Source organism: Calidris pugnax, unplaced genomic scaffold (assembly GCF_001431845.1).
Source record: "Calidris pugnax isolate Ruff unplaced genomic scaffold, ASM143184v1 scaffold331, whole genome shotgun sequence".
Classification (NCBI taxonomy): Eukaryota; Metazoa; Chordata; class Aves; order Charadriiformes; family Scolopacidae; genus Calidris; species Calidris pugnax.
Genome location: NW_015091360.1, coordinates 17,033 through 33,542, shown reverse-complemented (window position 1 = coordinate 33,542; position 16,510 = coordinate 17,033). Strand labels below are relative to the sequence as shown.

At 43.5% G+C, this 16,510-nt stretch overlaps 1 protein-coding gene across 1 annotated transcript in view; it reads right to left on the bottom strand.

The window, feature by feature from the left end:
• EYA1 (EYA transcriptional coactivator and phosphatase 1) overlaps positions 1-15,982 on the bottom strand; it is a 196,450-nt gene extending 180,468 nt beyond the window's left edge. Inside the window, exon 1 of the mRNA XM_014961145.1 lies at positions 15,900-15,982. Coding sequence (XP_014816631.1) covers positions 15,900-15,932 — 33 coding nt within the window. The 5' untranslated portion in view covers positions 15,933-15,982. The remainder of the gene's footprint in view (positions 1-15,899) is intronic.
• Positions 15,983-16,510: the final 528 nt, after the last annotated feature.

Genomic DNA, 16,510 nt, shown 5'->3' with positions numbered 1-16,510 from the left:
ACCATGTGAAAAGCCAAATATTGTCACCTCAGTTTCAGCTGGAGAAGGGAGCTCTTTTTGGTGGCAGCCTGTTCGGCTAAAACTGTTCAAACAGCTCTTTCTAGCAAGGACAAAAAAGCTTTACTAGGATCTCATCCCAGTGCTGTGCTGTCGCATCCACAGCGATTATAAAACCTCCTGCTGTAAAAGTTGCCACAGGATAGTCAGTTCTGTTCTCAGTCATTGGCACGTAACACAAAAGCTTTACACATCGTCGCAGGGCGCCCTGGTCTCATGTGGAACACTTCTGAGAAACACAAAAACAAACCGAAGTGGAAAAATCTCACACAGATAAAGGGGATTCATAAAGAGAACCCGTTGCTTCAAATCATAACAAAAAGTATATTTTGCTTGTTTTGCAGCTTCATTTCCGTGGTTATCTATGTTGTAAGGAAATGGCCTCAAAAACGCTGTCTACACTCCAGAGTTGGGTCACCTAATTCTCCCTAATACAGTCTGGAGAGTTCACCTTCAACAAAAGAGACAGGGGGATAAAATTCACAAACTATTCATCCTGGATTTTTAAAAATGCTTTGGGGATGTTGAAATACCCTGTTGTTGTTGCTGTTTTAGCTCTGAAGGAAAGAGAAGTCCTGTGCCTGGGTAGCTTGGTTTTCCATGTTGAAGAGACAACCGTAAGCAGCGGTGCCGGCAGCGAGAAGGCAGGCAGGGCATAGAATCATAGAATGGTTTGGGTGGGAAGGGACCTTAAGGATCATCGAGTTCCACCCCCCTGCCCTGGGCAGGGACACCTCCCACCAGACCAGGTTGCTCCAAGCCCCATCCAGCCTGGCCTTGAACCCCTCCAGGGATGGGGCACCTGCCCAGGCAAGAGACACTATGGCTGCCCATCTACAGGAACCAAACCAGCAAAACCATTCAAGAGCACATTAGACAAGCTAAAAAGGTTTCTAGGCTTCTAGTTAAAAGTTTGGGTAAGACTCTCTGGGAGATGACTTTCTGAAACATACCATTTAACAACAAAAATAATTACACCACTACTTACAACAGGAGGGCTTTGAATATCCGGACTCCAATAGTATATAAGCCAAGAAAAGTTGATAACCAACCATTACATTCCAATACCAGCTGCATTTTTTTATTTCTTAAGAAATAAGAAGAGGTTCCAAAGGGGCAAACATGCATTCAGTCATGCTACCAGACGTGCTGACACTACTGACAATTGGTATGGTAGGTACTCTTCAAATACAACATTTCTTGGAATTTATGAAGCTTGTCCTTTATAACTGTATCACCTGGAAGTCAAAATGCAATTCATACCCCGCATTTTTTGGTTTGGTATTTTTATACATCATACATGCAGTCCATAGATCTCACTAAACCAAGGATTTATATATACAAAATAGTGAACAACACTTGTAAGAGGTGAATGATCTGCAACAGCACATTCACTCTGTACTCTGCAAAGAGTACAAAAATTACTAAATAGGAGGATAAAGACTAATACACTGAGTAAAAAAGCTAGCAGCAATTCTGATGCTTGGACAAGGCTTCTAGTGTTATTTTAGATGTCCTAGACACCTGCACAGGAGGAGGTGACCTGTGCAGAGCCAGAAGACTAGGATGCTGAGGATCCAGAGCCATCACCCAGGCTGAGTACCGTAAGTTACAGCTAAATGCCTGGAAAAGGGCTTCAGTTCTGCAGATTAAAATGCAAACCCAGGAGAATATATATAGAAAACAAAACAAAACAAAACAAAAACAAACAACAAACCACTACACTGAAGAACCATTTGCTATTGGCTCAGATTAACTTACAAACTTTGTGAAAAACACATGAAAACCAATCATTTGCCTGGGGTAATAAAGGAATGCTCAGTCAAGGCAAGACCATTGCAGTAAAACTAAATTAATTACTTGCATGATACTCACTATGCAAGAAGGACCTTGACAGCTCTAAACCTAGTGTTAGCAGAGGAAGCTTCCAGGCAGATTAAGAAAAGGAAGAGGCACGAAATACCCAGGTCCAAGAGCTCTAAAACACAGAAGCATGATCAAATCAGCTGCTACAATAAGCAAGAGAATTGGTAAGCACATGGGAATATGATGAAATGGGGAAGAGCAAGCATGGCTTTGTAAAGAGAAGTCCTAACTTCAAGATTACTGATATTTCTGTAAGGAGTTAATGATTATTTGGATAAGGGTGGTTTGGTTAATGGAGTATATTTAGATTTCTGAAAAGCTCCCACAAGCCAAAAGCTCTTAACAGTTTGTCACAAGGTAAAATAAAAGGTCTGTCATTAATTGCTATTTAAAAGACAGAACAGAGCAAGTGAGCAGTTTTCACAAAGTTATTAGTAGAATTCCTAAACGACCTGCCCTATTAAACATACTACTATTCCCAAGAAAGTGGTCTTGGAGCTGGTGCCAATAATTTTCTGAGAACAAAAGCCTGGGGGATGGTGTCAGTCAAACGGATGGATATAACATTAACAATTACTAAGAAGGAAACACAGAGTAAACCAGAAAACATCATGAAGCCAGAGTGCTCCCATCCTGGATCTCTCACACAGAGCTCAGCACCAGCCTCAGGAAAAAGGAGGCTCCTCAGCTCAGAAGAGACACAGAAGTCAGAATCAGGGGTGATTCTGAAGGAAGTGAACGGAAATTGACAATTCATTATTCCTCATGTCAGGAAAACTCAACACCCCCACATTTGTGCTGGAGTTATTAGGCACAAAATGACCAAAAAAAAGACTTTCTTAGAAAATACATCATTAACTTGTGTAACGCATTGCTACAGAGGCTCAAAGAATAAACATGTCCAAACAAAAGCAAGCTCATGAAGGACAACATTAAATACAGGGGTTTAGATGTAACTTCCATCCTACCAAAAGCAGAATTTGCTCTATTTCTCCTGCTTGTTGCTGGTCCCTGCTAGATGCAGAACAGTAAGTTATGTTATTTAACCCAACGTAGTGGCACTTACCTCCTGCTTTTCTCTGCCAATCCAACTCTGAGTGTTCTTCAAACTGTTAACACAAGGCTTCTGATTTCCTGTCCAGCCCCAAAAGTGTTTCCTTGTGAGCAGCTATTGTCTTTAACTCTCCTCAGTCAGACCAAAACGCTGCCAAATTAATTGCACTCATCGGAGGCAGTTATTTCATTTAAAACTGCAGGAATTGAGAAGATGGAGGGTCCAGCCTCCAAGAAGTGCAAGATGCTCGTTGCTCGCGAGCATCAAAGCGGATGCAATCCCGGCAAATGAAAGATGGTCTTTGAGCAGGAACAAACAAGATGAGCTGAGAACAGAAGAGCTGGTCCCCAGTGCTGCCAGGATTTTGGCAGTGTCCTCCTCTTCTGTTTATAGAAAGCCTAATGGCAGCACACAGCCCTTCCAGGGACCGAGCGGAGGATTCATGCAGTGTCAGCACTAGATAAACCCGCCCGATGCGCCACTGCGCTTTTACTAAAAACCAGAAAAAAATAAAGCCTACGTCTCGCTCCTTCTCCCTTGCCAAAATCTTGTTGCAAATCTGATGCACCTATCAGCCTCCCACTAAATATACCTTGTTCCCAAAAAAGCTACTGCTTCAAACTGGAGTAGAAAAATAGAAGTGAAACAGGCCACCCCTAAATTTAGATTCTTTTCTCATGTACAAATAACTGAAGGTGAAAGCAAGGCATATAAGCATTTAACCAGTTGATCCTGGACACAGAGATACTTTTAGATCTTTTAAATTATTTACAGGCCTAAAAGGGTGGTCAAACATGAAAAATATGTCCAATTATTAAGAATAAAAATAAAATAAAAAATAGATCATGCTTACTTTCCTAAAAATACCTACAGTACTAAACACACATTCAGCAAGAGCAAATGCCTGAATCTACAAGCACCCAAGCAGTGCTTACTCTAAAATTTTGTCTTCTAATCCTCATTACAGTACTAAACACACATTCAGCAAGAGCAAATGCCTGAATCTACAAGCACCCAAGCAGTGCTTACTCTAAAAGTTTATCTTTAAATCCTCATTTTGCCCAAATGTAACACTTAGATTATATTTAAAAATTACTCCGCTGCATAAGGGCAGTGTGAAAGTGTGTCTGAAATTACTGACTCCCCTACTTGCTCCTTTTAAAACAGATTGAGAAAAAATATAAGCTTTTTTTTTTTTTTTTAATCTTTGAGCCATTCCATTCATTGACTCATGTCCATTAACAGCATTTTATGGCTCTGTAAATTATAATCAGGATAATCAAATCCTGCGCTTCAGGGTACGAGCTGATCACCACAGAAGCTGGGAAGAAATTGTCTCCCATCTGCTGCCCTGCACAGTTGTGTAGGTGCATTGTTGGTGCGATGGAAGGTTCACCCCTTGTGAATGCTGGTGGCAGAATAGAAGGCTTTGAACGCCAAAAAGGTCAGGATGACAAATTCTCTGCGATTGATGAGAAATCCCTGCCAGTCTCTGCTGCTGAGCTACGCGCATGGACCACCAGACATGGGAGTCCACCACCTCCAGGACAGTCTAGACAACACAGCTGAAGCAAGGCGGACAGAAATAAAGAGGCATCTCATTCCTACAAACTCCGAGTTTTAATGTCTCCTGTTGTAAACAGGTCCTTGACTGACTAATCTTACCCCCAGCAAATATAATTTGATTTCACTGTAGCCATATATGTAAACATAATATGAGAAAATCATGGCATTAACATTATTAACTACTAACAAAATTATATTCCTCAAGTAAAAGCTGGAACTTAACTTAATTTAATCTAATACATTCCATGCACACAGACACACACATATACACTCACACCAAAATAACATTAATTTAAACATCATGTTTCTGAAAGCCACTAATCTGAGGTCAGTATATATAAGACTGAAAACTGCAAACAGGATTTCTCTGTCATTCTCTATTTGTCTATAACCACAGGACAATACTAAGCACAAATATTTCAGAGAAATCTGAAATCAGGAGGAACTTATATTTCAATATCCCACGTAAAATAACAAACCAAAACTCAGAGTTAGCTGTGCACGTAGGAGCGACACCAGCAATAGCCAGAGCTCAACCAAGTGCCATAGAGCTTTAAGCACCAACTTTGAACTTCCAGCTTAAAATTGCTCTCCTTGAAGCTCATGTGAGCCCCACAGTGATGCTCTGCAGACCCCTAAGCCCATGGGGGTGCCCATTTACCCTCTCCCTTAACCATGAGTGTTATCACTGCCACACAGCTCCCAAGAACCACCAAAGAAGGAAAAGGGTGAGTTGGTGACCAATATCCTTGTCAAAATATTGTTTTAAGGAAACATACTTCTAATTAAGCAGAGATAGAGAAGATTCATTACTGGCTTAGTGGTTCCTCCTTCCAGAAGACACTGTAGGAAGCTCCAGCTTATCTGAGAGTCAACGTCACACGGACCAAGCTGAGAGCTGGAGTTGGGCTGTGTCATTCGTGTTGCTAAATACAAGGCTGGACCTATCATATAAATCTTCACGGTAAATTTGAGATAAAATTTACAAGAGCGTCTTTCTAAAGAAGTTACAGAAATCCGTGAGATTGCTTCACACTGTCTTTAATAAATGCATTCAAGCAGCCGAACATGAAGTACCTGAATGTTTTATTTTTCTCCCTAAACATTAAAAAAAAAAAACAACCAAAAAAAACCAAAACACAAACCACCACCTAAACACACAACAACAACCACCAAACCAAAAACCATCACCCACCCACACAGCACCCCACCACAAACCAGTAATCTTGGGCACTAGAGCATGCCCTGAAGAACCATGTCTACACGTTTCTTAAATACCTCCAGGGATGGTGACTCCACCACCTCCCTGGGCAGCCCATTCCAATGCTGGATAACCCTTTCAGTAAAGAAATGTTTCCTAATATCCAACCTGAACTTCCCCTGGCGCAACTTGAACCCATTACCCCTTGTCCTGTCATCTGTAACTTGGGAGAAGAGACCGACCCCCATCTCTCCACAGCCTCCTTTCAGGTACTTGTACAGAGCGATAAGGTCTCCCCTCAGTCTCCTCTTCCCCAGACTGAACAACCCCAGTTCAGTTACAGTTACAGAAATCCGTGAGATTGCTCCACACTGTCTTTAATAAATGCATTCAAGCAGCCGAACATGAAGTACCTGAATGTTTTATTTTTCTCCCTAAACATTCACGTTCTCCCTTTCTCCCCGAAAAGTTACAGAAATCCGTGAGATTGCTTCACACTGTCTTTAATAAATGCATTCAAGCAGCCGAACATGAAGTACCTGAATGTTTTATTTTTCTCCCTAAACATTCACGTTCTCCCTTTCTCCCCGAAGAAACGTTCATAGAAAATTGTGGGTTTATGTATTCATCAAAATACTTCCTCTTTGTGTCTGCAAGACTACTTTAGGCTAGAAAACTCGCTTAAAAATTATATTAATTTCCGCATTTACTCAAATGGCAGCAGGATGGGGAGTGTGAGAAAACAGGTATGGCCGGGAAGTCTTGGCATCTGAGTGAGCGTCCCAGCTTTGGACGCAGCGCCAGGAACACATCCTTCTAATTAAAAGTGATGGTTTCAAGAAAAAACAGCATGTACCATTCGAACAGCTTTTCAGGTAGTTCACTTAATACTGCACGGATATGCTCTCTACCCAAGTTTTGTTACAAAAGGGAAATGCAAAGAACAGCTTAGCTATGTGTAAGTAAGTAAAGCCGTGTGTGTACGTGTGGGTGTGTAAATACCACACACCCAGACTCAAACCCTCAACCCATTGCGTAAACTTCAGCCCCTGTACCTTAGTGCTCAATTCTGAGTCTGGTTACCTTCCGGATTGCTAAGTCTTTCTAAATTAGAACAAGCAATTTCTCTTTGTTTTACCTAATATTTGAAAATGGCAAAAAAAAAAAAAAAAAAAAAGTCCCATGGGTCACTGAAAATTATCCCTTCATTCCTGCCGCCTGTTTCAAGTCAGTCAAAACATTCCAGACTTCAAAAGGGGGCTTTGCCTGCTTAGACCATTTTGGTGTCCTTCTACGGTTGGCCTATGAGGGATTGGTTATTTGGATAAATTAGTTTGTGGAGCCTGCTGGCCTTCTAGAAGACCTCAGTGTCTGACTGCAAATTAGTTCTACCGAACATGTAGAAATCCCTGAGCAGATGAGAAGAAATAAATGGTGATAAAATCTAATACTACAACGTTTGTAATGCGATTTTATTCTGCTCTGTAGCTTGTAAGCAAAGCTAATGTTGAATTAAAAATTTTAAAATATAAAAACGTCCATGAAAGCACAAAAATCAGATCAGTATCCGAGTCACAGCAGAGAAGGCTGGATGCCAACTTTCAAGTTAAGCTTCCAGCAGGAATCTTTTACAAGAACAAACAAAAAAACCTCCTGGTTTTCCACAAAATCAAGTAGGTATTTACATTACGGATGCACCCCCGCTTAAGCCAGGAAGTCACACAGTTGAATTCTGCTGGCGCTTGGGCGGTGAATAAACTGCTATGCAGCCTTTTAGTGCATAGTTGTACAACTGCCTAAGGAGAGTTTATCCTTAAGGAAGAAAAGTCAGGGAGCCAAAACTAACAAACATGGCTCCTCGAGCGGAACAATGCTCCAGAAAACCTCGTAAAAAAGAAAATAAACTTCACTGGCAGTTTGCTTTTTGCTGTTAAGGGCTAAGCTACAACTTCATCAGGACTTTCAGGAAGAGGCTTCACGCAGAACAGTGTGCATACAGTGTTATATAGCGGCTGGAAAGAGTCAGATGGGTTGTGTATTTTTTATATACCTATTATATATCCATTTTTTATGAGGCGATCTAAAAATCGTAACAAAGACCCACCTTTCTGAGGAAAAGGGGAGTTTGTAGCTAATATCAGTGCTGGTATCTGTCGATGGACCCCCAATACAACCCATGCGAGGTCTCTGTCCTGCCCCTAAAGCCGGGACCAGAAGGTCAGCACTGATTTGGGCGTGCAGAAAACGCACCAAGGATGGAAAACGCTGGCAGAAAATTACAAACGCTCACTAAAAATAAAAGCTACAATAAATGCCATGTTCAGGCTCTGGTTCTGCAAAGATGAACGTGCCCAACACTACAAGCTGTGGGTAGAAGTGCCTCTGTGGGTGCTGCGAGCATCGCTGCTACGATGAACGTGCCCAACACTACGAGCTGTGGGTAGAAGTGCCTCTGTGGGTGCTGCAAGCATCACTGCCTGCGGCACTGCGGGGTTTCTGCCACCGATTAGGAAAAGTACAGTTTAAGTACCAGGAATTCCTCCGTGGCGTTATTGCAAACACAGCTGAATGAATAGCTTGTAGTGAATTAGGTAAGCTCTTCAAACCGTCCACAGAACACCTCACATTTTTCAGGAGTATTTCCACTAAAATGTTTTTAAAGAAAAATAATTCTACTAATAGTTACTGATGGAGCAGTTACCAGAGGCGGCCCGGCAGCAGCTCATTTCAACTCGAGGAATTTAAATCCATCAGCTAGTTCCGGCTGTTCATTATTTTTGACACTTACCAAGTGTTATAAGTGGGTTTTGTGGCTTGTGTTTCCAATATCCTCCCAATTGCAGATAGGGAGGGGAAGGGGAGTGGGAAGGGTGCGGGTGGTTGGGTTTTAGAGGCTCAGTGGCAGTCGGCAACTGCACAGTGCTCATTGGTTATTGCCTGGCAGAGCTTCCCACCAAAAGTAAAATATTTGTATTTTCACCCATTTTCCTAGAAGGCTTTGTCCCCTCATGTGACAAAATGGGTGATGTGACGGCACAACAAACGTTGGGGAGGTTGCTTGAACCCGGAGGTGGCAGACATGGCCACGCCACCACCGCCACGGTGGCCCCCGAAACCGCTCGCCTCGGAAACAAAACCAACTTTCTAGCCCTCCTGGTGGGGAAGATAACCTTGAAAACGTGAAGAGAGTGTAACCTGAAGCCTCAGTAAGGCTGCAAAGAGCTCGAAACAAAGAGGGAGAGACGTGAACTGCCCCAGCCATCTCTCTCCGGGCCCCATGGACTCAGCATTTCTGTGGTCGTGGAGCCTGGCGTTTCTCCAAGATTCCACAGAATCCCGCATGTTTGCTGCAAAATTCATTATTTTGCTGCAGCCAGGTGCTGGATGTTTTTTGGTTTGGTTCCCCCCCTCAACCCCCTTCCTTTTTTTCTTGCTGAAACCAGCTCCTCACCCTGTGTCTTTCCATGAGCGGACACACAAAGTGAATTTTGGGTGCAAGCGCCTCTCTGCGATACATGGCGTGGGGTAAGAAGGAGACTGGTGTCCAGCGAGCAGTGGGGAGGAGCAAAAAGTTGGAATTATGCAGCCAGGCTGCCCAAAGCTGAGGTTTGGGGGCTGCGGGGGGAACCGGAGAAGATTAACGTCTGGAGCAGCCCAGGAGCACCTCCTTTCTTGGCTCATTGGGTACGCACCGTTTGGATCTCACTTGACTGCTGAGGGCCTCAGAGTCTTCGCTCTGTTTTCCAGATGGGCAAAGTCCATCATCAAAAATAACGCGATGCTGAAAAATACTTCTCGGAGTACAATTTTGCAAGGAGAATTTTCAACTGTGAGCCTGGACGGGGTAGGAACGAGAAGTATTTTATGCTACATAATAACTTATCACTACCAAAGAGAGAGTGATGGGGAAGATATACCCTCCAAAACGTTCCCAGAGAGTACAGCGACTGCAGAAAACAAGCTAATATTTACCTGTGAAAACTTCCTTGTGCTGAATCTTGCAAGTGAATTGTAAAAAAAACGCATTTTTAAAACCTCAACAGGAAAATCAAATGAAATAAAATACCTGCTTACCACTACAATGCCCTTTTGGAGGGTTTTTAAAAGTACATTATCAGGGTACCTCTAACCCAGGTGTATGCCTGCCTCAAGCCAGAATCTTCCAACTATCAGTATTTGTTATGTTTCTAGGGCTTCTAGAGGGTTTCTAGGGCAATACCTTCATGTCAATGCCAAGTTTGGGACTGGTAGAGATTGAGCCTACCACAAATGTAAACCACAATAATTTTACAACAGTGTTTTAAAATCAGTTTGCTTTAAGGTGTACTGTTACCCAGTCTTGGTCTCCTTACAATTAGAATTTCTCTAACATCCAAACTGACACTTTAATCTCCAAAATATTTAAAATAAGATGTAGGGTTTTTTTTTTTCCTTCTCATGTATGTGTGAGCAGAGTGACTTGTTACAAATGACTGACAGGCAGAAAAGCCCCCTAAGGATGGTGAAGAACAGGGCTTACAACTCAAAAGGAGATTGGAGCATGGGTGTACCAAATCTGGCACGGGACACAACCCTACACGGGGCACTTCCAAGTGTACACATATTGGTTACGTATCAGACTTGCAGATTTTAGTAGCTAGCCAAATAATACTCCTCTGTTGGTGTTTGCTCCAAAGTTGATCAACTGAAGAGGTACATCCACAGAAAGATGAGTGAGGTGAGCAGCATGGCATTTTGACAGTCTTCGAGTTGAGAAAGAGCCCAGTCATTAGGCAGAAAAGCCCCCTAAGGATGGTGAAGAGCAGGGCTTACAAACTCAAAAGGAGATCGGAGCATGGGTGTACCAAATCTGGCACAGGACACAACCCTACACAGGGCACTTTCAAGTGTACACATATTGGTTACGTATCAGACTTGCAGATTTCAGTAGCAAGCCAAATAATACTCCTCTGTTGGTGTTTGCTCCAAAGTTGATCAACTGAAGAAGTACATCCACAGAAAGATGGGTGAGGTGAGCAGCATGGCATTTTGACAGTCTTCGAGTTGAGAAAGAGCCCAGTCATTGAGGCAGCCCAACTGTAGGAAGTTAGAATAGAATAGAATAGAATAGAATAGAATAGAATAGAATAGAATAGAATAGAATATTATATTTCAGTTGGAAGGGACTTACAATGATCATCTCGTCCAACTGCCTGACCAATTCAAGGCTGACCACAAGTTAAAGCACGTTGTTAAGGGTATTGTCCAAATGCCTCTTAAACACTGACAGGTTTAGGGCATCGACCACCTCTCTAGGAAGCCTGGTCCAGTGTTTGACCACCCTCTCTGTGAAGAAACGCTTCCTAATGTCCAGTCTAAACCTCTTGTCACAGTTTGAACCTTTCCCACATGTCCTATCCCTGGATCCCAGGGAGAAGAGCTCAGCACTTCCCTCTCCTCTTCCCTTCCTCAGGAAGCTGCAGAGAACCATAAGGTCACCCCTCAGCCTCCTTTTCTCCAAACAAGACAAGCCCAAAGTCCTCAGCCGCTCCTCACAGGACATTCCTTCCAGCCCTTCTACCAGCTTTGTTACCCTCCTTTCGACACATTCAAGGACCTTTGCATCCTTCTTAAATTGTGGGTCCCAGAGCACTCCAGGTGAGGCCACGCCAAGTTCGCATCCTTCTTAAATTGTGGGGCCCAGAGCAGCACACAGTACTCCAGATGAGGCCACGCCAAGACTGAACACAGCAGGACAATCACCTTTTTTGAAGACTGAATACAGCAGGACAATCACCTCTTTTGACCAGCTGGTTATACTGGGTTGAAAGCCCCCCAGGATGCAGTTTGCCCTCTTGGCTACCAGGACAATGCTGGTTCCTATTGACCCTGCTGTTGACAAGCACCCCCAGGTCCCTTTCTGCAGGGCTGATCCCCAGCCTCTCCTCTCCCAGTTTTTACTTGTGCCTGGCATTACTCCATCCTAAGCCCAGAATCAGCATTTGGACTTTATCCTATTTCATCCCATTAACCATTGTCCAATGCTCCAATCTATCTAGATCCCTCTGCAAGGCCTCTTGTCCCTCAAGAGAGTCAACAGCACCTCCCAGTTTATCACGGAGTTCTCTGTTGCACTGACAAATTGGGCTGAAATCAACAAGCAATTTATTAATACAGAAATAAAAACAACCCACCACTTCCAAAGATTCAAGAACTCTTATAGAACATGAGTGGAGCATCTTTAATAGGTGCATATGTCATTGGCAAACAAGCTTCAAGGCCTTTTCTGGACTCGGAAAGAAAGAAACTGAACATCAATGAGTTTTTCAGGCAGGATAATACGCTGATATCCTCTGTCTATCCAGCCTCAGATTTGTGTTATGGTTCTTTCTCAGGCACCGAGTAAAAGAAAGGCGAGAGAGTCAACAGCACCTCCCAGTTTATCACGGAGTTCTCTGTTGCACTGACAAATTGGGCTGAAATCAACAAGCAATTTATTAATACAGAAATAAAAACAACCCACCACTTCCAAAGATTCAAGAACTCTTATAGAACATGAGTGGAGCATCTTTAATAGGTGCATATATCATTAGCAAACAAGCTTCAAGGCCTTTTCTGGACTTGGAAAGAAAGAAACTGAACATCAATGAGTTTTTCAGGCAGGATAATATGCTAATATTCTCTGTCTATCCAGCCTCAGATTTGTGTTATGGTTCTTTCTCAGGCACCGAGTAAAAGAAAGGCGGGAAGGAAGATGCAGTGCTCAAGTTTGCAAGTCTGTTCCTAAAGAACGTGAACAAACCACACAATGGTACCATCAGGAGCATTTTTCCGGGTGATGGAAGTGTTGCTTAGATGCTAAAATCCCCTCCCAGCTGTATGAACAGAACAGGCTGCAGAAGTTAGACTACTGGGCTTATTATGGTATCCTCCTGTGCACATTAACACTGCCAGGCTGCATTCCCACGTGAAACATTCTCCTCTTTCTCAACAGAGAAATCTTGGCCCCCCAAAAATGGCAAAGTACCTACTCCTCTACTCTCTCATAGTGCTGTCTGAAAAACCTTCTTCATCTTCCTTTCTCCTTCTCCTGGTACTTCCTCTGTTCTGCTTTCTAGCTCTGTTTTCCTGAAACTACAGAATCACAGAATCTGTATGGTTGGAAGGGACCTTTGAGATCATCGAGTCCAACCACAAGAAAAAAAAAAAACAAAAAAACAACCACGAACAGACACAAACCAACAATCTCGGGCACTAGAGCATGCCCTGAAGTGCCACGTCTACACGTTTCTTAAATACCACCAGGCATGGTGACTCCACCACCTCCCTGGGCAGGCTGTTCCAGTGGCTGATCACCCTCTCGGGAAAGTCATTCTTCCCAATATCTAATCCAAACCTCCCCTGCCCCAACTTCAGACCATTTCCTCTGGTTCTGTTGTTATTCCCTTGGGAGAAGAGGCCAGCACCCACCTCTCTACACCCTCCTGTCAGGGAGTTGTAGAGGGCAATGAGGTCTCCCCTCAGCCTGTTCTTCTCCAAACTAAACATGCCCAGATACACCTTTCCATTCTCAGTTGCTGCATAAAGCTCCCCCCTTACCCATGTGTACCTGAAATTGCATGGGCCAGCTCCAAAACTGAAGTACCTTTCAACTGGCACTTGTAGAAAAGTTCTCCTCTTTTCCTAAGGACTACCAGCGGGTTTTAGGAGTGGCTCCATGCGTTGGGGATCTTAAATCCCAAACATCTTTTAGTTTCCATGCAGTAATTGCAGGGTGCTAATCTGTTCCTCACCCTCTCTTTATTTCCTTCTTGTACGCACACAAAGAGACCAGAATAATAAACAGAAAGTGTTCATGCCACCTACTTTATTTTCCCTGAGGCTCTTTTGCCTTCTGACTACTAACTGGCACTTGTAGAAAAGTTCTCCTCTTTTCCTAAGGACTACCAGTGGGTTTTAGGAGTGGCTCCATGCGTTGGGGATCTTAAATCCCAAACATCTTTTAGTTTCTGTGCAGTAATTGCAGGGTGCTAATCTGTCCCTCACCCTCTCTTTCTTTCCTTCTTGTACGCACACACAGAGAGCAGAATAATAAACAAAAAGAGTGTTCGTGCCACCAACTTTTTTTTTCCCTGAGAGTCTTCTGCCTTCTGACTACTGCTCTTAAGAAATCTTAAGTTGGCCAACTGACTGTTGCAACCACAGCAGCCCCTCCAATTATGTGTGAATTGAAGTGAAGCCTAATGGCAGGATGGGATTCACCAGTTTAATGCCTCAATTTTAAACCTACCCAAGGACACAGCAATCGGAAGAGCCATCCCCTCAACAGCGTCACTCCTGCCCTGTGCCATGTAGAATCATAGAGTCATAGAATTGCCCAGGCCGGAAGGGACCTCCAAAGGCCATCTAGTCCGACCCCCCCGCAGTCAGCAGGGACACCCCCAACTAGACCAGGTTGCCCAGGGCCTCGTCGAGCCTCTCCTTGAATATCTCCAGGGAAGGGGCCTCAACCTGTTCCAGTGCTCCACCACGCTCACAGTACCTGTGGGCTGCTCCGTCCTCGCCGTTAGAGAAGCCCAAGTGCTTATGGATGCAAGCAAGTCTGTTCAGCAGTTACTGGTTCAGATTTTGATAATCCTGATAGCATCCACGACTACCACCCACTTGGGTCACGCGGAGGGAAATTCTGAGCAGACGAAGTGTTTTACGGGCTCTCTGGACTGAGTGGTGAAAAGAAGGAATGGAATGAATAAACCCCAACAGGAGCGCTTGGTGGTGCCAAACCATGAACAAATATTTCCCTTAATACTCCTGTTACGTTAAGTGACAGTTACATTTGTCACTACATGCAGCCCCGGCGTACGATTACCCAACCCAAACCCACCACAGCACACGAATCCCGGGCTACGCCGGGCATAGAGAGAGGCAGTGGGAGCCGTGGAAAAATCCCAGTGGCTTCGGAGAAAGGCTTTTCCCTGCCCAGAGCAAAGCCTGGTCCTAAACTGAACGAGGACTGGGCTTGGGTGGTGCCGAAAGCCCTGGGACTGCGACTGCAAAGAGGACCATCCCTGTTTAGCAGCCGTCGGTAACCATGGCCACCCCTTCCTTTCTCCAGGAGTGAATTGGTCCTTTTCACACATTGCTGTAGCAGCCACGGATAAATACCCGAAACGTCCGCGTAGAGACGGGCTGTGGAACAAATGAACATTGGGAAAGAATCAAAGCCATATTGCTTCAGACAGCAAAAATGACACTGAGGCGAGAGGCTGTAACAAAAACGGGCAACACAACAGGCTCATTATTAGGCAGCTTGGTTCCTCCTGCTCTGTTGCTATGTGGAAAACTAACACAGGCATCGGGGAAACTGGATATGCACGGGGAAAAGAGAGAGATGATGCAGAGGATTGTCAAATGTAGAAAATAAACAAACCGGGAAAAGATGCCAGAAATAAATCAAATCAAATCAAATCTACTAAACAGTAGTTTTGAGCGTTATTTTACAACTAGCAAAAATAACACGATTTCAGTGTGCACCGTTTCTGCTAAAACAATCCAGAAGGAAAACATATATGTAGCGTTTTGACGTTCACTGCGTGCCAAGAATGATATCACAAACTAAACTAACAAATCCACAACACACACTAGTCATTTGACTGTGAACGAAACATTATTATTAACCATATCTGATCGTCTGCAAAATTTCTTACTATCGTGACTTTATGAACAGGCATTTACCAGAAACAACAATGCCGCTGAAGGTATTTTTTTTAAGAATCACAAATTTTGCCACTGTTCATAAGACTTTATACTGCTTCTCTCAGAAGCAGTATTTTTTAAATACAAATCTCACACAGGCAGAGAGAAATGACTTCAAACAATGGGATGAAAACTCTCTAACAGATAAATGCAGTAAGTTGAATATTTCTCAGAGAAAGCAACAACCACCCCTTTGTAATGTGAATCGCTGAAGACAGATATTTTTAAGTATATACTCATTTTCTGTAGCTTTAGCATAAGCCTCCACCTCTCCACAAATGTGACCATTCACTGCCCCCAACCACTAAAAGCCCACGTAAGCTTTATGCAACTTCCCAGCCACTCGGTCGCAACAAAAAATAATTACCACTTTAAAAAGCCATGACTTATTTTCTCAGGACTGACGAGTTGGTTACTTACAGATTTCCCATTTATTCCCTGGGGGTCTTCCATGGAACGTTTCTTCTTCCAAATTACATAGGGGCTATTAGTTACAGTGAGGTCCAGACAGTCCTAGCTCACACACACACACCTGTGGAAAAGACAGTACCACAACCGCCGCGTTAATTTGTTGGCACAAAATTAAAAGCTGATCTTGCACACACACCTGTGGAAAAGACAGTACCACATCGCCGCGTTAATTTGTTGGCACGAAATTAAAAGCTGATCTTTACAGGCTGCAACGTCCCCTTAACTAACAAGCATTCACAAGTTGGGAGCCGTTATCTTCGATACATTGAATTACTCTTGAAAATAAAAATATAGTTGAGCTGCTTATTGCAAATCTGCAGGAGCCACAAGCAGGCAGCGAGAGCCCCGTTGTGCTCGCTGTCGGCAGGCGAATAAAAGGCAGCCAGGAACTCTTCTACCGACAGTATTTCTGTGCCAACAACACATCTTCTCTATTTTTTTTTCTTTTTGGTGAAGTTCAGCCACTCCCTGACATCTCTCAATGTCAACTGTACTTTAATGCTAAGAGGAAACGGTAACAAAGAAATGTGATTGTAGAGTGAGCCGGGATAAAAGAGAAA